Source organism: Serinus canaria, chromosome 13, assembly GCF_022539315.1.
Source record: "Serinus canaria isolate serCan28SL12 chromosome 13, serCan2020, whole genome shotgun sequence".
Taxonomy (NCBI): domain Eukaryota; kingdom Metazoa; phylum Chordata; class Aves; order Passeriformes; family Fringillidae; genus Serinus; species Serinus canaria.
Genome location: NC_066327.1, coordinates 10,387,983 through 10,412,710, shown reverse-complemented (window position 1 = coordinate 10,412,710; position 24,728 = coordinate 10,387,983). Strand labels below are relative to the sequence as shown.

Sequence of the window (24,728 nt, the reverse complement as noted above, 5' to 3'; positions counted from 1 at the left end):
CCATCTTAAAAGTCACTCAAAACGTTGTCACTTGCACTAGTTGTCAGCAAACAAAGCAGCGTGCTGGGACAAGCCTCCCCACGCTGCTCCAGGTTTTTTCCACATTACCTGCTCAGGCCTGGCAGACAGGAGCCAGCACTTCTGCAGGGTACCCAGAAATTCGTGCACTGATCCCAATTCTATTTCTGCTTGGCTCTTCCACCTTAGGCAAAAGCAGACTTGGGTCTTGCTGTGTTAATAAATTTGCACTCATAAACCACTTTGTGCAATGTCCCTGCAGTAGAAGAGATTAAATGTACACATCTCTGTTTGCAGCTGGGTAAACTGAGGCACAGGAAAGGGTGGTCTGGAGATCTCGGGGTGGATCAGTGGCAGAGCTGAACTGGACAGAGCTGTTTAGAGCCTGATTTTGGTGCTTTGCTCTGTAAGTCACTGGGCACATGTGGGCTCTGGAGGCTGCAGGGCTGGGTCATCACCCACAGGAACAGCCCATTGCTCACCCCATGGTGACCCACCCCTGTGGGTCATCTGAGAAATGCTGCTGAAGCTGGTTTCCCTTTGATTTTACCACTGCCTAGACCTGCTTTTGGTTTGGTTCTAGATGGGGAAAAGAAAGTCTGGAATGCAAATTCTGTTGAATTTACCTTGTTATGAGGAATGTGCACTGTCAGTGGTTCTGGGCAGCCTGGACCTCATGAGCCATCAGCTGCCCAGCACAGAGGCAGCACCAGAGCCTGCACCAAGTGATGCTGAGGGACAGGCTGCTTGCAAAGCAGTGTCCTGAATGTCAGCTGGACCCCTTTGACTTAACTGACAAAATATTGGTGCTTTGTTTCTTATTTTTGTGCTATGTAACCAAACAGGCAGCACTTTTCATGGGATGGTCAAAATCCTAAAGCATTTTGGTATCTGCCCTAATTAAAGAGACAAGAATAGCATATACAGCCCCACACACCCACAAAACCCTTTTCACACCACAATGTGGGTTTTCAGGGAAGGCAGACATGATGTAAATCAGTTTATCAGGGTGACAGGTCCCACAGGGTGGGGTCTTGGCTTGTGCTTCCCCGTGGCTGTGGACAACAGGAAAATAAAGCACAGGCCAGTTGCTAAATTGCCCCTGGCAGGTGACACATTCAGAGCCCTGGCGTCAAATCCTGCATTGCTGCCCTCCTCACAATAGAAACCCACCTGGGTAATTAGAAAGCCACCCCCTCACTGGTGAGGTGCAGGATGTTTTATGGTGCTCTCCCACACTGCTCACCCTGGGAAGCCCCAAGTCCCTTGGTCTGTACACAGCCAAGGGGATGTGTCCCTGTGCTGCACAACCCCAGAGCCCTGCAGCTGTGGGGCAGCCCTCCTGCACACCCAGCTCTTCTAGGAATTTTTATTTTTAGTCTTCTCAGACTTCCTGTATTGGGGAAAATATGTGCCCATTGTTCTGCCTGCTGCACAGTCCCTCTGGGCTGCTGCAGTTCCCAGCAGGAGCAAACAGAGGCAGGACCCAAGCCCTGGACCTGGCAATGCTGGGGGGAGTTTTGCCTGTATAATGAATATGTTTTGATTAATGAATAGTAATTGGGGATGGAGATGTAACTGGAATCAGGTATTGTGCCACACCTACCCCACAGGCTTGGTCCTCTTCATGCCTGTTTTGGCACACAGAAGCAGCCCAATATTTACTGAAAACAAGATTAAACCACCCAACGGAGCCAGCTTAGGGTGTGCTTTCCCAGAGAATAAAATTATCCCCAGGAGCTGCTGTTTCTCAGCAGCACTTTGTGCCCTCAGCTGTACCAATGCACCCAGTTTTTCTGTCTTAATTTTGAGCCTGATCCCCAGCACAGCTTTGTGCAGTGTGATGGGGTGAGCAGTGAACTTCATCAAGTCCAAGGTGAGAGCCTCTGCTACTGAAGGAAACACATCCTGGGATAGAAGCCAGCACCACAGGAAGCTCCAGGTTGCACCTTTTGGTTCTAGGAAGGAAAAAAAAATGAGGTTTGGAACCAAACTCTGATCTTTCTAGACACAAACTGGTCAGGGATATAGATCCTTCCCAGCAAGGGCTGTCGAAGTGATTTGGGAATGTCTTGATTTGGGTTGTAGAAAAGGCTTAGAGCATTGCAGAACTCTTGGATCTGTGTGCATGGGATGATGTGTTTAGGCTAGAAATGAGAAAATAGAGAAAATAGCAGTGGGGAAACTTTTATTCCATCAACAAGAGGCAGAGCAAGGGGCTCAAGATGTAGATTTAAGTTGCTGTGGGCTCGCCTTGTGTCAGGAAGGAGGTGGATGAGGATGGCCCCATGCAGTGGGGAGGAAGGGCTGGGAGATGGGTCAGGACCCCTCCAGCCCAATTGCCTGGGGACAGTGGCTGGAGGGGGATTTAACCCTGCCAGCAGCAGTGCCCATCTCTCTGGGGAAAGCTCTAGAGAGCACTTGGCTGCCCCGTGACCTCATCAGCCTCACCTCACCTGCCTCCTTTAGGTGTGTCCCCCAAAACCTACAGGGCTGTTTACACAGCAGCCTTATAAAGCAGGGACAAGTGTTTTGTTTTTCTCTCCCTCTTTAAAGGAAGTGTCATGCAAACAGAATCAGTGCAGCTGATAGGTTACTGCCTGGGCATGCATGCAGGGAGCAGATGCAAGGTGTCACCTCCCAGGTGAAAGCCTGTCCAGGAAGAGATTGGGCACTTGATACAGAGGAAAATTATCACATCCTTCTTAACTATTCCTAGCCAAACTCAAGCTAAATTAACTGATTACAACCTGGCTCATGTGGAGCTCCCCATCCTTTCCCAGCATGGGTCCTTGTATTACCCCTTTGTGGCTGAGGCTCTGTCATCCCTCCTGTCCCCCATCCATTTCATGTCACAGATCAAGCCCAAAGATCTTAAATTCTGAGTTGGATGGTATGGGTGTTGCTGCTGGCTCTGTCTGGCACACTCAGTGTGGGAGGTTTTGAAACTCACAGAAGAAAATGGTGATTTGAGCCATGAATATTTTCTTTAAACTTGTCTTTGTTTCTTTGGACAGAGGTGATTCCAAGTGCAGAAAGCTGTGGCTTCCTCTGGAGGAATCTGGGCAGAGAGCAACTTAAAAAATTCTTTGAGTTTTTCTGCTAAAAACAAAGTGAGGAGAAAAGCTGCATCTGGCACCAGTTTTGCCCACGAAGGCAGTGGGGAGCCTGAGCTGTTGTGGGGTTTGTTCCCCCCGTGGTGCCCACCTGGGCTCTGGCCCTTTGCTGTGGTTCCCCTAAGGAAACCCCTCTTGTTTTGCCTGTCTAGGAAATACAGAGCTGGGTTGAGCCCTGTATTTCCATTTCTCAGTGCAGCTGGGCACTGATGCCACGTCCATACCTCGCTTCCATCAGTCCGGCAATGCCATGCACTTCTCCTTCTCTGAGGCAGGAGACAGCTCCAGTGTTACCTGAGGTCAGAGAGGGATGACAGCTCTTTGCAAGGTCTCTGGTTTTACTAAACCAGTTTTAGGCCTTTGCTGCTCAGTTTAAAGTTGATCCAATGGGAATGTGTAAGGTGGAGATCAGGCTCAGGGGTTTGGCCCATCAGCATCCTCCAGGCACAGAGGGCTGTTAGGACACTCCACGGGGTGATTTTTTCCCAGTGACACCTTTTAGAGACAGATTTCCTTGATCATATTCGCTTGGTGAATCCCAGACCGGCTCTGAACACCTGAGCCGTGGTGGCTCTGGAGGGATCTGTGCCCTGCCCCGGGAGGATGAACGCGGTTCGCTCTGCATGGTTAACATGGGGGGGTGGAAACGGAGCCCAGCCCCAGCGCCGGGACCGAGCCCGGGGACCGGCAGCGGAGGGGGCCTGGCGCTGGGGATGTCCCCGCAGTGTCCCGGCAGTGTCCCCGCAGGCTGGTGACAAGGCTCCCCCCTGTGGGACATCCCCGCACCGCACACCGTCCCCAGCCCGTCCCGCACGCATCGTGCCCGCTGGCAGTGCCCGGGGGCACACGGGGTGGCACAGCCTGCAGACTGTCCCCAGCCCGTCCCGCACGCACCGTGCCCGCTGGCAATGCCCCGGGGGCACACGGGGTGGCACAGCCTGCAGACTGTCCCCAGCCCGTCCCGCACGCACCGTGCCCGCTGGCAGTGCCCCGGGGGCACACGGGGTGGCACAGCCTGCAGAGTGTCCCCAGCCGAGCACCCCAAGCTGTGCAGCAATCCCTCTGCAGCCCCTGCGGAGTTGGGAGTTTCCTGTGCTCATTGCTTGGGTTGGCTGGCCAAGCCCTGCAATTTTCAAGATGTATTGAGGATAAAATAAAGTTTGGACAGGACAGAAATAAAATGGTGAATCTGGGGGAGCAGTGAAGAGGCTGGAGCTATTATAAAGCCATTATGGAGCTATTGCAATACTACAAGAGACTTATTCCTGCTCCCTGGAATAGTGGGAATGATGCTGCTGCCCCAGGGCATCCCTGCTGCCTCCATCACGGCCCTTGGGCTCAGCCCCAAAGGCACACACCTTCAGCCAAGGCTCCTCATGCCTGATTTCTTCATTGCTAAATGAAATGTGTGATTTTGGACCTGCACACGTGTTCCTTTAACACTTTGTGGTGGTGACTCCTCCCAGTGCTAGCAAGGATGGGGGGACCAGCTGTGGTCAGGCGTGACCTGAGACAGCTCCTGTGATTAGACAGAAAAATAAAACCCCAATTCTTCTCTCTGAGAACAAGAATTATTTCCAGCATCATAAGAAAACAAAGCAGAACAAGGAGGATTATTTTTCCCAAACAAGATGCTGTTTGAAAACACCCACTTGGAGTCACACACAATTTTTTTCTTCCCTTGTCATTGCAACTTTGCCAAATCAAAAATTTTGATACAGAGTTGGCTTCTGAATTCAGGAGACCAGCTCAAAATTTCTGATTTTTTTAAAAATTCTCATTATTTTTATTTAGTGCATACTGCTGGAGCCTTAAGAGACCTCATTTTCATGTGTCCTTTTGACCAAGAAGCTAGAACCCCCCTTTTGCTACCCCCTCCTCTTCCTTCCTTCCCAATTCCCCACGGACTGAATGAATTCTGGCCCCGGGCCTTGAAGCAAACACGAAGCATTGGGAGATTTGCAGTTGATGGTAGGAGTTGTCAAGAGCTGTTGTCAGCACAGCTTACAAGATGTGCACCAACCATCCCCAGCAACTGTTCCTTCCCAAGCCAGCTCTCCTGACAAGGCAGCGAGCACACGGAGCCGCCTCTCCGGGCACAGGAGATGGAAGCAGAGCTTTCCCTGCTGTCAGTTTGAGCAGTGTTGGGCTGGAGCTGGAGAAACACCCCCAGCACACCTGCTCCCACACAGCCTGGCTCAGCCCCAGGCTGCCTCTCACGTTCCAGCCCTGCAGGCTGTGCTGCTGGACACACCTCGGTGCCCTGGATGGGCTGGGACAGCCACGGCTCTGGGTGGGAACAGGTGGTGAGGCCAGGGCTGCTGCCAGTGCCAGGGCTCCAGGAGGACACAGAGCCTTTGTTTGCCCCTGCACGGTGTGGGAGGCTCCCCCAGCTTGGCACCAGAAGGTTAGTGCTTTTCAAAGGACTATTGTTTTCACCCTGTGTTTTTGGAAAAACAAGGGGTGAGCCAGGCAGAGGCATGAGAACCACCCTGGCTTCTTCTGCCTGGAGTTTCTGCTGCCGTGGGCACCTCCCTGGCTGCACTCCCAGCCCTGACCTCCTTCCCACGTGGTGTGGTTCAGACTCCTGATCCCACAGAGCTTTTGCAGCTCTTTCTTTGTTCACATGTCTCCCTGGTTTCTTTCCCTGATCCTCTCTCAGCAGGAGAGGTCTCTGCTGCATCAGGACCAGCTCTTAGGGCAGAACAATCACACAAAGGCATTTTCCAAAGATTTCTTCAGCCTTGGCCTTGCATGGGCATCCCAGATTTTGTTGTGGTGGCCAAGCACTGGCCAAAACCCCAGTGCCCAAGCACTGGCTAATGACCCAAATAAGAGAGAACACCCAAATATATTTGAAAAAAACCCCACATGTGCTTTGAGACTCGGCTGTGGTACCTGAGCTGGGGCTGGCAGAACCTGCAGGGCCTTCACCAGGTTCCAGCTGTGGTGGAACACACAACTGCCCTTTGCTTAGGAGAGCTAGGCTCAGGGCTTGTTCTGCCTGGCTTTCACTGCTATCAAATGCCTGCCTAATGAGATTTATTAAATCAACTCACTTTGATATAACAATGACAGGAATGCAGATCTCCTCTGCCCAGCCAGGGCTTGCTGCAACTGTGCGCAGCAATTAGAGGTGACTCACAGGGGCAGGTGGACTTGGCCAAGATCCTGAGAGGCCTGGCCCTATCTCTGGGATCCAGGGGGCAAAACTGGCTTCATGGGGATGCCAAGAAGGTGGGTGTTTATCTGCATATAATGATTTTTTTTTTTTCTGCTGTAACTGCATTAGCATGGGAGGCGTTTTTCCTTTGGAGCAGTTGCAAGGTAACACCTTGTTTATGTACCTTTACATTACAGCAAGGGGCTGCTGCTAATTGGCAGAAATATTTAAGTTTCCCACTTGGAACAGGCTCTGTTTAATGATGAACTTGTGTCCAGCTCAGCTGCCCATCACCATGGAGGCTGGGAAAGGGTCTCACTGTTGGTGAGCCTTGGAGCTGGAAGATGCTCTTCCAGGGAGTGAAGGTCAGGTTAACACCCAGAAGGTGTTCCCTAGGTGTGGGTAAGGTGTTTGCTTTGGTTTAGCTTAGCTTGGCTCTGCTCATAGCTCCCTCTCAATGGCAGCAACAAATATTTCCTTGTGTAATGCCTGGAAGGATGAAAATTCCCTCTCTCAGCCTGAAGGAATGAGCAGTTTCCGGGTTGGTGTCCCCAGCTTGCCCCACAGATAAGGCCTTTAATGCTCTTAAGATAACAGGGAGCCAAACCTGTCCCTGCTCTTGAAAAACTTTAATCTCCTGATGCAGTTCCTGGGTTGAAATGGTCTCCCCAAGCAGCAGAGAGGGATGTTGCTCAAATCAGAGCACTCAACTATGTTTTTGTAACTTTGAGCCTCTCTGAACTGCTAATTGTGCAAGAAACACTCCCCAAGCCTGCCATAAAGCCATGCTCCACCTGGGGCAGGTAGGGGAAAGCTGGGAAGATCTGGCCTTTAACCTTGAGGAGTTTTTCCAGGTGAGCAGGTGTTTGTAGCCTTTGTAGTCAGATCCAGGGGTGGGGAATGTGACTAAAGTTCTTCCCAGCCTATCTAGTGGGTTGAGATGTGTGGATAAAAGCACTGAGATGTTAGTTTTATCATTTCAGGCTTTAAATTCAAACAGCTAAACTGGAAGCAGGCTTCTTGGGGGGAGACTGAGCCCTGCAGCAGCACCAGGAGCAGCCCCGAGCCAAGTGCTTGGGCAAACCTGAGCTGTGCTGCCAATCTTGCAAACACAAGAGGAAAATATCTCTGTTGTTTTCTTGCTCTGGCAAGACCTCCCTTCCCTTCTGCCCAAGAAGTGCAGGCTGAGGACACAGCCCAGGCCTTTGATTTTTGGGAGAACTTGTGGGCACAGACACTAGCCCCTAGTGATGCCAAAGAAGATTTTGGTGATTTTCAGTGTATTTGCTGAGCGAGTTGGCAGATGCTCTGAACTGGCATAGGTGGGGGGAGATCGTCACGTGGGACAAAACCAAGGAGAAAGTCTCATCTGTGGCCTTAGTGCTGAGTGCAATACAGAGCTGAAAAACCATCCTGGGAAAGGAACAGGCTGAATGAATCTGCTTGAACAGTAGGAACTCTACAGATTTCCACAGGTGGTGTTGCTCTAAGGGCTATCTCTAAATGCTTCCTCCATGAAGCAACCATCATCAAAGCAAATATTTAAATAATGTCAGAGGCTCCTTGACCCTGAAGTGTGCAGGGGTGAGGGGAGGCCATGAGTCACAAAGAAAAGAGCACTGTTTTCTTTGTTGCTCAATCTCTGGCATTCCTTACCTTTTCTATAAAAATCAGTATTAGTAAATCCACCTGACCTAAAAATAAACACCCCTTTGAGTCAGGTGCCAAGGGGTCCTCCAATGAGAATGTGAAAAAACCCTTCATCATGAAAAGAAACATCATCAGTGTTGAACTGATGAATGTGGATTGAAACAGCAGTCTGATCCCTTTGGACAGCACCACATTAGCAAAGCTCTGACAGAAATCATTGTTCCTCTTGCCCTGTGTTTTCCTTTGGTCTCCTGGTCACCTCTGGTTACCTTCTGCTGCCACCAAAGGTGACAGTCTTGTGGATCCACTGCTACTTTTAATTGCAGCTCTGACTATTCACATTCAATGTCAAGTGTCAAACAGCCCTTAAGCAAACAAGAGCTTTCTGGACATCACCCCAGCCATTCCCCTCTGTTTCCTGAAGCCTGTAGGCTCTCTCTGCCTCACCTCATGGTGGTACAAGCCCAGACTAACCCTGCTGAGGTACACAGAGCTGCTCTCACTTCACAGCACAAGTAGGATCAAACTAAAGCTCCAGGGACAGCAGTTTATCTGCCCAGAGTAAGCATTTGTTTTTCTAATATGATTGCAAATTAATTCCAGAGATAACGTGATACCATGTAATTGAGAGTCCCCTGAGCTGGTACCAGAGTCTATTTTTGCCTAGTCCTCTGCAGACCAGTGAGGATGTTATTGCTCCACCAGTAATGAAGAGGGAGGGAGTCCTTTATTGCTTTGAAGATTTGTGTCTCATACCCTTGTGCTGTTAAGATCTTTCTCTCATCCCTAAAAATTAATGAAATACTTAATTTTCTTTCTACCTTCCACCTTCCCTCATTCTTGTATTGCTTGGTGTGAGATGGGCCAAAGGCTGTGTTTGTGCTGCAGTCATCACAAGGCTGACTGGGTCTTTGCAAGTTAGAGAGATAAAAAAGCTGTGGAGAGGATGCTGCAGCCTTTTTCTTCATCTGGAATGTTAATTTGAGAATGTTCTCAGCCCAACCAATTTGGCATGGAATTTGTAAGTGGGTACTTGTCTCTGGAACCTCTAATCTACTGCTGGGAAAGACTGAAGCAGGCCAGCGGCTTCCCCTCATGCCTGCTGCCAGCCTGGGGGTTTCAAAACTCCTGGCACCCATAGTTTGTCCCTCAGGGCTCCCATGAAACACCTTGAGTGACACAAGGGATGGGGGTGAAGTCTCCAGGCTGCTGTGAGGGCACTCAGGGCTTCCTGTGGGTTGGTGCCATCTGGGGCTCTGGGATTCTGCAGGATACAGGGGATGGAGAGGGGCTGTGCTCCAGCCAAGGGCTCTGTGAGTGCCTGGGGTGACCCTTCCCAACCTGCCCAAAGCCCTGAGCTGCTGAGGAAATGCAAATAAAGGGGGAAGGATGTTAGTAAGTGTTGCAGTGCAAACTTGATTTCTAAAAGGCTCAAAGACAGTTGGTCAGAAGAAACCTGTTTATTGTGAGGTTTAGGAAAACAATTTCTATGCAAATTGCTCTTTTTTTTTTTTTTGCCAAGTAATGGGGTTGATACAGAACTTGGAATTAAAATTTCAAGAATACAAATACATAGTATCTTCTTCAAAAAACACAAAACAAACTTCTCCAGGGAACATTAAATGAACAAATGTTTCCTAAAATAAATGGGAAACCAATATGGGGTGGGAGGGACCAAATAAAACAACAGCCCAACTCAGAAGCCAAAACCCCACTGAAGAAGCAGCAGTCACATCTTCAATTTTGTGCTCAGGCTGTACTTTCACTTTGCTTTTCCTGTTCGATAGCTGGCAGAAAAACAGGAAACAAAAACACCATCAGTAAACTTTACTGTTGATGAGCAATAAACTTTGCCTTCCTATAGAGACAGACTGAGGGAGTTTTGGGGGTCTACAGCCTGAAGAAAAGAAGGCTCTGGGGGACTTTAGAATCCCTTCTAGCACTTAAAGGAACTGCAAAAGAGCTGGAGGGGGACTTTGGACAAGGGCCTGGAGTGACAGAAAAGCAGGGAATGGCTTCACACTGCCAGAGGGCAGGGTTAGATTAGATGTGAGAAAGAAGTTCTTCCCTGTGAGGGTGGTGAGGCCCTGGCACAGGTTTCCCAGAGAAGCTGTGGCTGCCCCATCCCTGGAACATCCCTGTTCTAGGCCAGGTTGGAGGGCTTGGAGTAACCTGATCTAGTGGGAGGTGTCCTTGCCCATGGTATGGGGTTGTAACAAGATGATCTTTAAAGTCCTTTTAACCCAAACCATTCTGTGATTCAATGATAATGGTTCTGCAGGATTCCAATTTCTAGGGTCATACTCAAAGCCAGACAATTAAATCCATAATTGGTTGTTGTGATCACCCTGAAAATGACAACTCCTTCCACATCTGCCTAGCTAGAAGGGAGCAGGCCATGGTGTGCAAAGTTTCTCTTGTACTTACAGCTTTAGCATTGGCAAGGATAATAAAATGGGGAAAAAACAGGTATCTAATGTTGAGACTGTGTGTGTGCCTGGCTATCAGCACACACATCCACAGTGATTAGCAATTCTCTTCTGAAGGAAACTGCTCACAAAACCTGCTCCAAATGCTCTTTTCATATCTGAAGCTGAACATGAATCCCAGCCTTATCTGGCTGCCTGTGCACAGCATGAATGGGAGAAGACCCTGCATGAGAACAGCTCAGGGGTGCTTTTCTGAGGGAGATTGCCTGTTAGATCAGGATGATGATGGGTTTGCCTGCTGCCTTATTCCCACAGAAGGTGCCTGCAGGTCTCCTGCCCAGGGCTGACAGCAGGTACCAGTGGGAGGCAGCAGCTCATCTGCCTGATAACACTAAATCCAGAGCCCAGCAGCCTCTGGGGATGCTGCCTGGCCTGCCAGGGATGGGCAAGGGGTCCCGTGTGCCTCCAGGAGGGCTGGGAACAAGGTAATTACAAACAGACTGATCCTGTTACCAGCACCCACTGGGAACACTGGTCTTGCTTTTAGCAGAAGGAAGAGCAATCCCATCAGAAAGGGTTTTTCAGACAAAATGCACTGCTGGTTATAATTACTGATATCCTTGGAAGCCCAGCATAGAGTCTTAGTATTATCCCCACTTAAAGTCAGGGATGAGTTTGAGCCTGTAATCCTGTGATTAGTATTCATTTTGCATATGAACTGCAATATGGATTATGTCCTTGCTACTCGTACTTCAAATACCCTCATAAGCACTTACTTTCTTTAGTGGGCAGTGGGTTTTTCTCTCTGGTTTCTGTCTTCTTCAGCTTGGTCTTGTCAAACGTTTCAATTTCTGCAAAATCTGGTTTGTCGGACATGATGGATCCTGACAAAGAAAGGGAAAACACACCCATGGCTTCATTAGCTGGTGCTGTGATACCAGCCATCTGCAAAGCATTTTCTCCTCAAGAAAAAAAATATTAAAATACCATAAAAATGTTTATTCAAAAACCTCCACAAACTTAACACTCAATCTGGGACCTTTCCCTGAGGCTTGGCTCTTTCAGAGCAAAAGAAGAAACACATAAATAGAATTTTCTGTAGATTTCTCAGATGCAATTTCTAAAAATCATATTTTGCACATGGCAACAAGAATAATCGGTAATAAAAGAGACAATTATTAATTGCCAGTAATCCACAGTGCTCCCTGACAGAAACCTGTATTTTAAGAAATGCTGCTAACTGGAAAAATCTACAATAAACCCCAAATCCAACAGGAACAAAGAGCTTCAGTTATGATTTTCTTTTAATTAATAGGATTTGTCTTTCATTCTGAGCCCCCTGTACTGAGTACATCCATCCCCTGAGCTGCTGTGGACACTTGAACATAACAATAGAGGACCGGTTCCCCCAGCCCTTTGTTTGCTCTTGCTCCATATCCCAGTCACAGCTCAATGGCTTTGATTATACCCTATTATAATAAAGAGAATTCCACAAAGCACACCAGCATTTCACCTGTCAAAACTTCCCTAATCCAATTCCTCTTTTTATTAAGAAATTCAAGTTAAAAATCCAGCCTGGGTGTTTTTCCCCTTATTTCAGTGGAGTTTCCCATCAAGGCAAGGCTTGGCCCGGAGATGGCTGATATAATTATATTTTTTCCTTCCTGCAGAAAATCAGATTTCATTGCTATCTGCACTGAGACAACAGAGTAAATATTCACAAGGAAAAAAATATAAAAAAAAAAAAAGAAAAGCTACTAAAACCACATGGCATTACCGTCTGGCTGCTCTCTCTTCAGCTGCTTGGTGGCCGTCTGAGGCAGTGTGAGTTGAAAAAGGTCAGGGTAATCCCTCCTCTCCTCTCCCCTCCTCCCCCCTCCCAAACCCATCGCTATTAATATTGATTAGTTTAGTGCTGGGATTGCTCAGCGTTTAGGGAAAGGACAGATTGCTCCTGTAGAAAGTGCATGAGGGAGGGAAATGGGAAAACTGACATGGAAAACTGCCAAATTGCATCTTGATTTTTTTTTTCTGTTCTCTTCATTTACCATGACAATCATACTGAAGTTTCCCTTCCCACCATTTCCCAGTGCTGAGGTTTGGAGTGAGGTTGAGGTTTGGAGGTTGCTGCTGCCAGATTGGTTTTTCAGGGGGGGAGGATTGTAGGTGCATTCAGCAACACGCCTGGGGATCAGACCCGCCTGCCCAGGCTGGCAGAAGCACAAGCCTGGGGCTCTGAGGCTTCTCAGCACAGCCTTGGTGTGATTGCCATGACCAAGGGCCAAGTCTGAGATAGCACAGCCCAGGCACCACAGTGACATCCAGGAATGTGTTCTAAAGGGATGCACAGTGAATTCCTGCTTGTGCCTGTTTTGGTAGCTGTTAATTCACTTGCTGGTGCCTCCCTCAGCCCACAGCTCTGCAAGCAGGGAGAGAAGGGCTGTGTGCATCCTCCTGGATACCCAGTGGTGTGGGTTTCCTCTCTTGTACCTTTCAGTGTCTCCACCTGAAATTCCTGTCTAGACTCCATGACAGTCACAAGGGAGGCAATGAAGTTGGGATAAAATTGATTGTGCCCTTGGAGTACCTGGTTTTCTCTACTGACTTTAAGGCAGCTTGAGCAGCGAGTTCAGAGGGACAGAGATGTCTCAGTTGGCTGAGAGCCCCTGGAAGGTCTGTGGATCTTTCTGTTGGCACCACAGGCTTAGGCAGAGTGGGTTTGAGTCTGACACGTGCATGGAGAAAATGGTTTTAATGTGCTTAAATGTGTTTTAAGGACCTCTTCTTACAATGTTTATTTAAACTAAAACAATGAACAGGTTTGTGGTTGGACTTGATCTTAAAGGTTGTTCCCAGCCTAAGGGATTTGTGCAGGCTGGCTCGGTTATCTCTGCACTGACCACACCAAATCCCTGTGTGTGCACCATATTTAATGTCAGGACTCGGTTCCTTTGCTTCCATCCCACAGATCCAACCAGTTGTCACAAACAGAAAGCTGTGCTCCTGACTGAAACCCCCGGGGAGAAAGCAGGAAGGCAGCCACTGGGTGAATATTTGGTGTAAGCCATAGCTGAGATTTGGCACCAAAGAGTTTTTGTGTGTCTGTTTAAAGAAAGAGCATTAACCTCTTGTTTAGCTGGACACAAGATTTAGATCAGAAAATACTTGAAAACATAATCTGAGTGATTCATGAATCCAGGCAGCTAATGAGTTTCAGTTTTTAATTAATATTTAATATTTATCCATTTCAAAAAATAACAATTATAATTCTGATTATGAAGAGAGACTAAAAGGACAAAACCTCTTAAATTTCAAGAGTAGTACAAGTTCTCTCAGTTGTAGAGAGCAAACTAAGTGTTCAGAACAGCAAAGCAGAAGAACCTCACTTTTGGTTTTTTGTGTCCAGTCACAAGCTCTGCCCCAGGATCCACAGCAGACCTCAGGCTCTTCTAAACATGCAAAGACAGGGTGAGCATGCTTGTTTCCACCACCACTACCATTTTAATTGCCCAATTTATTGTCCAACCTAACACTTAAACAGTTCGGGATACATTGTTTGGGTTTTTAGGCTAAAGATGACCAAGTTTTTAATTGATTTTGAGTTGGGTTTGTGAGGAAGGTGCAACAGTGTTGAGAGAAATAACATAATGATGAGAACTTACATGTTCTCACTCTGCTGAAATCAGGAGATACTCATCTCCATAACAAACAACTTGACCAGTGCATAAAGTGCCTGTCAAGTTTCTGTAGCTTGTAAATTCAGTGCTGTGGTCAAACACAGCTCGTGTGGGATTCAGACCTCATGTTTATATACTCTGCAGCACACACAGCTGGATGCAGTTTACTTATGGAAAATTTGGAACTTGGCCTGAGGGCATTGCATACTTTGAGGTAAAGATGGGTAGGTAATATCATACTCAGATGCCTTTTCCTTTCACTAGTAATGGGAATATTTTTGGTATATGAGCAGCAAAGCTGTTCTTTGTCAGGTTTTTAATTGCAGGATTTCAGAGTCACTGTCTTCAGTAAAGGGAACATGGCATTTACTTGGCCTTGGGAAGAATGTGGTTACAATGAAAACCTCAACTTTCTTCGTGCTGCAGAGAGGCAGAAGAATGAAGTGTATAGAAATGTGGAAAACCAGGAAGCCAGTGGAGCATGCAGACTATATAATCTTTACAGATGCTCTACACATAAAGCATATAAAGCTACACTGGTATGGCTGTGCCTGAAAAGCTGCCTCATACAATGGAAACTCTATTTTATTTCAATTTGTTGCCAAAAGATGAAGGGCTGAGTCAAACCTGCCAGGACTGACACTTCTGATACCAGTGAGTCACCTGCCTTTGACAGCATTAAACCATGCCTGGCAGCACAAGGCACGGAGTCTGTCAGACACCCACAGAGCAGCAGGAAAAACAAACACTTGCTCCCAGGATTCGGTAATAGGTGAGAGGAAATGTTTAGAGGGAGCTCAAGTGAAAGGTCTGAAAAGTGAAGCTGGGAGGTTTGGACCCTGCTGCTACTTGCCCTTTTCCTTTGGCTGCTGTCACTTGGAAGCAGCGTGCCCAGCCCATGCATACACACACATATATATATGTATACACACACACATATATGGGCTGTAGCCTTTAACGGGCTGGGGGATGTGTTCATGTTTGGCACAAGAGGTGCTCTGGAAATGCCAAGTTTCATAGAGATGAGGTGGGCAACTGCCAGAAGAAGGAGTTTCTTTCTCCTCAGTGCAGCAATGGGAACCAAATGGTCTCTATTTCCACGGGGAGCTGAGGGGGGACAAAGCACCCTAAGGCGAGCAGCCGGGTAGAGGAACAGACGCTCGAGCAGATCAGTGTCTGTAGCTGAGCCAATAAGCTGACACAACTGATTTTATAATCACATTAGTGCTGTCTCGAAATAACACACCCACTCAAATATAACAGCGATTTCATTTTCAAAATGCTGTGGTATTTTTGGTGCTAAAGGTAGGGGATCAATTTGTCAAGGCTGAAAGCTGGGCTGGAATCTGCACAGACCCTAATTCCTGTAAGTCCCAGTGAGCACTGAGCACCTTCCAGGCAGATAGCAGGATTGGGTGTATTATGAGCTGTCCTTAGAAGGTTTCCCGTCCTCAGGGGAACAGGAAAAAAAAAGACTACAGCTTCACTGAAAGGGTTTTCTTAGTTCTCTTTGTGCCTTTTGTTCCGTCTTGCTGCCAAAAAAAATATCCCTGTTTGGGAACGGAGACAGGTTCCCAGGCTAAGAGACAATGAATCCTGGGGGTGTAAGGAAGGCACTGATCCCTCTTTGGCAGGCTCTCTGCTGTAATGCTGCACTGCCAGTCAGTAAATACTCCACACTTGTCTTACACTGGACATTTTAGCATTACCTAAGGTGTTTCATTTTCCTTATCAAGACCATTAAACCTTGAGGGTAGGTGCATGCAGAAGATGAGGGGTGAGGAGAGGCAGTTGTAGATAGTCCTTCTCCTTGGGCTATTTTTTCTATCCCCATGTTTTCCAAATAGCTCAGGAGTTCAGACAAGTCTATACCAGAAGCCCTGTTGCAGCACAGAGCAAAAGGAGAAAACATAAGCTAGTGGGAGTAGAAATTTCCTCTCTCTCTCTCTCTCTCTCTGTCTTTTTTTTTTTTTTTAATTATAAAACTTGATATGGGGGTGAATTTTTAAAAGTTTAACCAGATGGAGATTCTTGCAACAGAGCTTTCTGAAGAGCTGACCCAAAAGTGTGTCTTCCAGCACAAAGTACTTGGCTCTGGCCTGGCCCTGTCCAGAAAAATGTGTTGACCCTTGCATGAATTATTAAAGGAAAAAGTAGAATTAATACAGAGTGTCCATGCACAGGCTTCTCTCCCCAAAGCCAGGGTGGGGAACAAAGCATGTGATGTGTTAGTCACATTAGTTAGGGCTACAGAGCACATGACAGTTTGTGATGAATACTGGTCTAGAGACACAAGTTTAGCATGACTTTGACTCTTTAACAGTCTTTTTTTTTTCCCTCCCTTCTGTCTCTGGACAGAAACATCTACTGCAAGCAGCAGTTTAGGGAAGAAGTAAGACAGGGAAATCTTGGATGAGCATTGGGAGTGTGCTCAAACATGGCTTTTCTCAGTGTAGCTGGCTGCTCTGAAATTAAACAATCCACTCTTGAGATTCTCCCTCTCTTTGCTTCAGAGAGGAAAAACGTTAGCATTCAAATTGTGGCACCCACTGTACAGCAAACAGATAATCAACATAATCCAGGAGTAGATCAAAGATCATAAAATCCAGAGCTCTACTAACTTTATGTTAACTTTAGATTTTCCTTTTCCAGAGGAAAAAGGACAATAGGTGGGTCTGTTGTTACAATCCGTGCTGTGCTGGGGTAGCTACAGATGTGAGGAATTCTTCATTCCACTGGGCTGTGGATGTAGTTTTGAGGGGCACCTCACCAGAACTTCTCTTTGTGTTGCCAAATCATTCCACTCTCAATAGCCTGGGACCCCTGGTAGTTTGGTTTTACATTTGGGGAGAAGATAAACCCTGACATTTTTCAGCGGCTTAATGAAACAAGGCTGCTGAAGCAGAGGAGCAGGAAAGGCAGCCAAGTTATCTTTTCTAGCTGATTACTCTGAGCAATTTACAGAATAAAAACTTGTATTTCTCCATCATCTTTTCCAAAAATAATTTTCCAATTTTATAAGCTTGTTACACAGTGTAAGTCAAACACATAGGTATTACATGTTGTGTACAAGGTCAACAATTATGTAAGAAAATGGTAATAAATGAGTTCCACATCTGTTAACTTCTGCCTTTTCCATGAAAGCTGCAATTATTTGACATTAAACACTGTTTTTGTTTTTTAAAATGTGAAAAGAGAATAAAGAAAGATTATACTGTTTACCTCTCCTGGCATCTGAAGTGAATATCTCTTTCTTCAGAAACTGAGTGAACTAGAACATTTTTAATGAGTACTTTTATGAATTTTTTTTCTTGCAAATGTATGTAAAGTGCCAAAATCAGTTGGATTAAAGCTCTGTCTTCACCCCAGGGTTAACCTGAGCTCTGTCAAAGTGACTCCTCTGGAGTTAGTGTACCTTGAGTATGAGTGACCACACCATGAAATAACATGGGAGCAGCAGAGAGTGATTGTGTTGGCAGCTGACAAATTGTGGTAACAGGAACTGCAGCCTTTGCTCAACCCAAGGTAAAAGCACACAGCAGCTTGAGCACAGAGTCCACGTGAGTGCAAAGAATGGGAATTCAACAGCAATGGGGACACACAAGCTTTAATTTGAGTTAACTTTATCCTTGGGGCATGAGTGTGTATGTCCACAGCCCAAGCTGGTGAATGCAGAAAAAAGCAAATAGGAAGTAAAAAATGCAAGTGTGCAGTACTGCAATTTTCGCTTGCCTGCTGCATACATTGAGTGATTTTCCCCTTTGGATGAATACTAGCTTGCACAAAATTCAAATAACTCAGCTGTCTACAGATGGGGGGTGGGGAGGAGTGTGGGAAGGGGAACAGACGGAAGGAAATGGAACTGAGAAGACTGAATTAACCTTTCAATGTCTTGAATTTCAAGGAGGGAAGAACTATCTCTTCATAAATCTGCAACCATGCAATTAAAATATGAACAAACCTTAAAAGACACATTTGACCCATATTCCTAGATTTCTACTTTAAAGACAGATCTTCTAAAACCAAGATTCAGATCCAGAAAGTGTTCAGAGGCAGGGGAAAAAATCTCATGCTGTAAATGTTTATTTTAATCACAGAACTCTAGTAGAAAAATGAGTAAAAATGTCTGACATTTACGCAGAACATGTGCCTTTGATACTGAATTCAGTTTTAAAAATTCCTTACATATGTGTCTAGTAATGGCTGACAGTCTTTGAAATGATGAATGGTTTTCTCTCGGCTGGAGTTTGTGTTTCTGTAAAACAGATCCTTTAACCTGTTTGCTTGAGCATTGTGAAGCCTCATTTTTTAATACAGGGCAAAGATTTGAAAATGAACTTTGCTTCTTAGGTGCCCTTTTGGACACCAAGAGTTAGAACAACCATATACTTGCTGATATGAGAGTTTCCATGGAGAGTTATGGATGTACAGCAAGGCCAAGTGTCATGTGCCCAGCATCCTGAAACAAAATGTTTGTTAGAAAATACCATGATGCTGGAAAAGAACAAAGTAAAGACTCAGCCTGGGGACATATCTCTGTTTGTGGATGAAGTACACAGGAAAGGAAAGCTCTTTGCAGAGCATCCAGCTGGAAAGGGTTTGCTAATTCTTCCTTGGTGTGGAAGGGACTTGTGCTTGTCAATATTTTTTGCAAGATTTCAATAGGGTCCACTTAAAGGCAAAAAATTGACCACTTCCAAGTTCAGAAGAATGTATCAAATAATTTTTAGGTGAACAATTAAACCCAAAAGCAAGCACCTTGCTGACATACAGATAATCTCCAGGAAAAACTGTTTGGCATATAATACTCAGGTATTACAACACAGTGTCTTGTTTTGCTACGTGTCAGATTCCCATTTCCTCCTAGTAAGATAATACCCTAATAGGAAGGTAAGGAATTGCATGGCAGGCTATCAACCTTCCAAGGATTCCATGGCTTTGCAAACCTGATTTCACTTCTGGAGTATTTTAGCTCAGTTTGTACTAAGCCTTCTACAACAGTGAGCACAGTTGGGATAAGGATATTTTTCTTTCAGTTTCTTCAGTTTCTGATGAGGTGTAATGCCGGGCTCTTGCTGGAAGTAGACTTAATTGGAAGCTAAATTCTTCAGAGAATATTTATTTTAAAGCCATACTACGTTATGATGGGAACTGGGGATACATGAAGGAAACATGGCTCCAGTTCTTCTGTGACACATACAGGCAAGAGTGATTTGTGCTTATGAATGGCTTTTCCTGAAAACAGGGGAATCACACCAGTAATTATTTCAAAGTACTGAGGTACTTTGTAAGCACTTAGCAGTCAATCTCTGCAAAACTTTTAAGCTGAGCAATTTAGCTGTAAGGACTTGAAGGAAAACACACTGAGCTGCAGAAATGGCTCCCCCTTCATGGAGTGGCTCTGGACATGGATTTACTGATGAGACAGGGATGCCGTGGCACTCTGGCTCTTCAGTCCTAGGAGCCAGATGCTGACCAGTCACATCCCCTAAGCTCCTGGAGCTGTGCAGCAGACAGGGAATGGGTTCTTTGCTCCTCAGCAGCCTCACACTGGGGCTGTATCACTATACAGGGCAGTGCAGTGTCACACCTCCTGACATGGGGTGACAGTGCTGTGTCACATGGTGGGACTGCAGCTGTGCCCTGCACACCCCCAGCTCTGAATGTGCCCCTGGGTTTGGAGTGGGAAATGAGGCTGTGGGAGCTCCACAGCCTGCACAGCACCAGAGGGGGTGGAATATGAAATGCTGCCTTCACACTTCAGGTGTGCCTGAGACAGTGAAAAATGCAGTGGGAACAGCTAATGGACATTGCTCTGTTGTGATGTTTAGGAGTGATCTGAGAGGCTGATGCTTTCAACAGCTGAATTTTGGGCATGTAACCATGCAGCCACTCATTAAGTTGTTGCTGCTCTTCTCTCTCTGTTTACTATCTCAGAAAATGTGGCTAAAGCATCAGACAGAGACTAAGATGGTGAAAAGTCTCGAGGGAAATTCTTACAAAGAGCAGATTAGCTCACAGCATTTGTTCAGCTCAGAGATGAAGAGACAGAGGGGGGCTCTCATCACACCCTGCAGCTTCCCTTAAAGGCAAGGGGAGATGCTGATCTCCTCTTCGATGACCAGTCACAGAACATGAGGAAATGAAATGAAGTTGTGTCAGGGAAAATTCAGGCTGGACATAAGGAAAAGGTTTTCACTGAGAGGGTGGCTGGCCACTGGAAAAGACTCCTCAGGGAATTGGTCACAGTGCCAAGTCTGCCAGAGTTCAAGGAGCATCTGGACAATGCTCTTGATCACATGGTTTAGCTTTAGACAGTCCTGTGAGGAGCAGAGTTGGACTCTATCCTTATGGGCCCCTTCCAACTTGAGAAATTCTATGACCCTCTGACTCCCGGATTGTCCTCAACCTTTCAAGTAGACAGCAAGAACACAAAGTGAGCAGAAAAGCCTAAAATGGCAGCCTGGGACTGCATATGTCTGCCCCCTGCAAGGAGCCTTGGAAGCCTTTGAAAGGAGGTAGGATAAGCTGGCATGAAATGGTGTATTCAGAGCCAGTTCAGAGGAGAGAAACCACTGCCTTGGACTGAAAACCAGCAGACAGGTGCTGTGCAGTGCCTGCCTACCTGCCTGCCTCTGCTGTCTGTCTCCTCTCACCGCATGTGCTTTCTGTGTCAGGTTTCTTGCAGTTTTATTCCTGTCAGCCGGCCAATGGATCTGCTGAAGAGCCAGCTGGAGTCCGCTCTCCCCCATGTTTCATCAACAAAATTGCCAGCTTGTTCTGATTCAGTATCTTTATTGTTGTTGATGAGGCTAAATGAATCAGAAAGAACATGGCTATGTATACAAAATACAAATTCAGAAACCTCATCCTGATGCGAGGAAATTTTATTAGTGCTTCAAGTGGAGAAGTCTGCTGTGGAAACAGACAGAGAGCACACACAGACCATTTCCCCCGATCCTGCATGTTTTATTGGGTTTGTGTGGTACCTCCTAATGACACCAAATCTTCCAGCAGGAAAACAGAGTTTTAGATCTGATTAAAGCCAGGTTAATTTACTGTGGGGTTGTGACTCTCCCTGCTTTGGATTCTAAATGCAAAACCCTTTAATGAATCTTCTAAATGTATCTCTAGATAAAATTCAGAATCCATGCTGGAAAACCTGAAAAAAAATCCTCCCAGCTATTGAAAATACAGAGGTTTCAATTAATCCCATCCTGCCTGTATAATTTTTCCCCTTTTCATACACTCTTTGTCAGGTTTTCATGGGAGGGAAAAAAAAAGCTTTTCCTGGGAGGATTTTTACTAACTAAATCCAAGTTTCCTTAAATGCCTTATTAAACCCACCACCTATGGCTGCTGGCACTGCATGACAGAAAAAGCTGTTGTAGTTTCAGCGTGGCATGTGGGAACCACAGACTGCCAGGCATTGGTTTTAACACTTCGGGTGTAAGCTTGCATCTCCTCTATAACTTATGCTAACTCACTTTAAGGGTGCTAAATTTTGTGTTTCAAAATGCATTAGCTCTTTGTCAAAGGGCACTTCATTACTTCTGGCATGCTTGCATTTGGGAAATGTTTGGCAGTGAATGCTCTTGATGCTACAATTCAGAAGATTTACAGGAAATATTTTAATATGGTTATCAAAACAGCAAAACTGGAATCTCAGAATCAATTACGCCAAAAATTGATTCTGATTCTCGCCAAAAAAGACTTCTGAGATCTCTGAGTTCAACCTATGTCAACTAGGCCATGGCACTGAGTGCCTTGTCCAGGTTTCTCTTAAAGAGCTCCAGGGATGGTGACACCACCACTTCCCTGGGTAGCCTGTTCCAATGTCTGATCACCCCTTCTGTGAAGAAATTTCTCCTCGTGTCCAACCAAAGCCAGCAGGTAGAGAGCCTGCATGGTGCCACTGCTGGCCATGGTCACTCTCTGGGCACCCCAGGAGGAGAGGACAGACTTAAACTGCACCAGAGGAGGTTTAGATTGGACAGGAGGAGGAATTTCTTCACGGAAAGGGTGATCAGACATTGGAAGGGGCTGTCCAAGGAGGTGTTTGAGGAAACACCGGACGGGGCACTCAGTGTCCGGGTGTGGTGGACAGGGTGATGCTCGGTCCAGCGTGAAGCTCGATGAGCTCAGAGGTCTTCCCCAAGCTGTTTGACTCTGTGACTCGGAGCCCGCATAGGCCGATGCGGGCGGGTAGCTGAGGTGCCGTGCGGGGGAGAATATGGGGAAAAACGTTAATTTGGGGGCAACCCTCGCTCACCCCTCGGGCCGGGCGGCCCGCGGGCGCCACCGCCCCAGGGCGCGGGTCCCGCCCGCCCTCAGCGCCCGCCCTCAGCGCCCGCCCCGCCCCGCGGCACGTGACCCCCGGGGGGAGGCGGGCGGGGGGCGCGCGCTCTGCACCTGTCAGTCAGCGCGTCACTTCCGCCCGTCGCCGCCGCTGCCGTCGGGGACCCCCCGCTCGCGGCTCGGAGCTCGGAGCGGCTGTGAGGGCACGGACGGCGTCGGGTCCGGCAGCGCGGCGGCCGCGGCACACGGCGCGGGCAGCAGCCGGCGGAGGAGGGCTGCGAGGAGAGCGGAGCGGCGAGGAGAGGCCCGCGCCGGCCCCCGGGGTAGGAAGAGGCGGAGGAACCTGCTGGTGGTGCTGAGGACGGCGGGGAGGGCGAGTCACCCGGCAACGGTGAGGGGCGCGGGGCGCATGCGCGGGGGGTCCCTGCTCGGGCCGCTCGGTGTCACGTCAGGCTTCAGGAACCTTCTGGCACCGGCCCGAGCGGGGCGCGGGAACTTCCTCCTGCCGAGCTGCTGCAGCTGCGAGCTGCTAGCTGTCAAGAGGCGGGGGCATCCCCCAGGCTGCTGTCGGTGGGACCGCGCAGGCAGCCTGACAGCCCGGCTTCTGCAGGAGTTGTGTGCCCGGGCTGCTCCCTCCTCGCTCGGAGCAGCCGGGTGCCCCCTGGCAGGGCGCGCTGACAGCACCGGCCTCGCTCCCTGACAGCCCAGCTGGTCCCAGAAGTTGGAAGAAGGGCGGTCGCTAAATCGCCTGGGTCGCGAAGGCAGCGCTGGCGTTAAGAACGCTGGGTCATGGACTGAACGCGCCAGGCTGTGACCAAACGTATCTTCCGAGGGGTTTGCTGCTGTGGGTTTCCATTGTTCATGGAAGCTCCGTAGGGATTTGAATATTTCAGTGGGAATGTTTCTTGCTATCAAAAAGTTGCTTTAATATGAGATGGCCCAGTGTTGGGGTGCTCCTTCAAGGTTTGGAAAAAAAAACAACAAAACCCGACAACAAAAAACCTCCCATCACATACTGCAACGCCAACTTTTAATGCACAGCTCTCTTATTCTCAAGTTCCTGGCTGCATTTTGAGAAATTTTACGAAATTTCTTACTGCTGCCAGGCTCAAGATGGGGAACAGAGGTAACAGATGAAGAAAGTAAATACCACATAATAACTCTTGCCTGTTTAAAAAAAAAAGAAAGTGAATATATAAAAAGTTGCACTTTTTTTTTTTTTTGGCATATGTTCCTGAATGTCCTCAGGGATGGAATTGTTAGTTTGTGAATTTAGAACAAATTGTTAAACTGGATTAGTGTTTAGGTTTGAAGTTTTCCTGTCTTCCATGCAGTTTAATCTGCAGTATAAAAAGAATAGAAAGCTGATTTGTTGGCCTATATTATAAGCAGTTTAGCTATTTTGTTTGTTTGCTTTCTTTTTTTTACTGCTCATAACTAGTAAATTGCTTTATGTACTCTTTATTGCAGAGACTTGAACATGTTTAAGATCTCTTTTAATCTTCTTTGTCTGTATTTTATACATTGTTTGGCTCCATAGGGATTCTTTCCTTGTCTTGACTATGTAACAATAAGGAATTAAATACCTCAATGTTTTGAAAGCATCAAACTGGAAATTTTCAGTATTGTTTTAGAAAAATCAGTCAACTAGAGTGTCCCATGGTTACATTTAAGGAAGCTGACTCGGAGAGGCTCCTGGTAGCTTTTAATGCTTGCAGATTTTGACTTGAACAACATGTCAAAACGTCTGAGTTTGGCAAATGATAGTTTTTATCTGCTCTGTGTTAGTTTGGGCACTTAATTTTTGTGTTGCTTGGAACACTGGAGGATCTTCTTGCACTCATAAAGACTTAATTTAACATTTGTCATGTGTGGCTCATACCTTGAGAGCCTGTGCAAGCAGTGAAGCATTGCTTTCTAATGTATATAATGGCATGTTTGCAAAAGCAGGTGAGGCTGGAGAAATATTCAGCGCGTTTGGAAGAGACATCAGAAAGTTTTGAGTCCCTGCTTGCTGCATGGGAAGACTTTATGGGATAGGGTTTTTTTCCTTTTCTAATACTTAGCCTTTTGATTTCTGGTCAAATGCTACAGCTGAGCAGTGATGCCCCTTTCCAGGGCTCATTGGAAAGTGAGAAAAACCCACCAAGTCTGAGGTGTGGCTTTTTATTTTAGTTTGGATATTTTATATTTTTGTGTGGTGATTGTCTTTTTTTCCCATCCCCCACAAAAGAAGCTGTAGCTGCATGGAAGAGGAAGTGATGTTGGTTCAAGCTGTCCTTTAATTCCGTGCATAGCAGCAGGTTAACCTCACTGCCATATTAGCACACAAAAATCTAGTGGCCATTTAGGTGGGAGTGAATTAACTAGTGCAGGG

At 46.9% G+C, this 24,728-nt stretch overlaps 2 protein-coding genes across 7 annotated transcripts in view; one reads left to right on the top strand and one right to left on the bottom strand.

Moving 5' to 3' along the window:
* Positions 1 to 9,429: 9,429 nt before the first annotated feature.
* On the bottom strand, positions 9,430 to 12,220 carry LOC103817276 (thymosin beta-12-like). Its single transcript, XM_009091407.4, has 3 exons — positions 12,154 to 12,220; positions 11,153 to 11,260; positions 9,430 to 9,734 (listed from the first exon to the last, which is right to left on the bottom strand). The coding sequence occupies exons 2-3, from the start codon at positions 11,250 to 11,252 to the stop codon at positions 9,697 to 9,699; spliced, it is 138 nt and encodes a 45-aa protein (XP_009089655.1). The 5' UTR covers positions 11,253 to 11,260; positions 12,154 to 12,220; the 3' UTR covers positions 9,430 to 9,696.
* Positions 12,221 to 22,469: 10,249 nt separating this feature from the next.
* The window catches only part of FAM13B (family with sequence similarity 13 member B), a 44,437-nt gene continuing 42,178 nt past the window's right edge, over positions 22,470 to 24,728 (top strand). For 4 of the 6 annotated variants that reach the window (XM_050979609.1, XM_030229153.2, XM_030229154.2 and 1 more), the window contains exon 1: positions 22,471 to 22,742. The gene's annotated coding sequence lies outside the window, so the exon portion shown is untranslated. Of the gene's footprint in view, positions 22,743 to 24,728 lie in introns of all 6 variants that reach the window. The other 2 variants (XM_030229155.2, XM_030229152.2) reach the window with 2 other exon arrangements.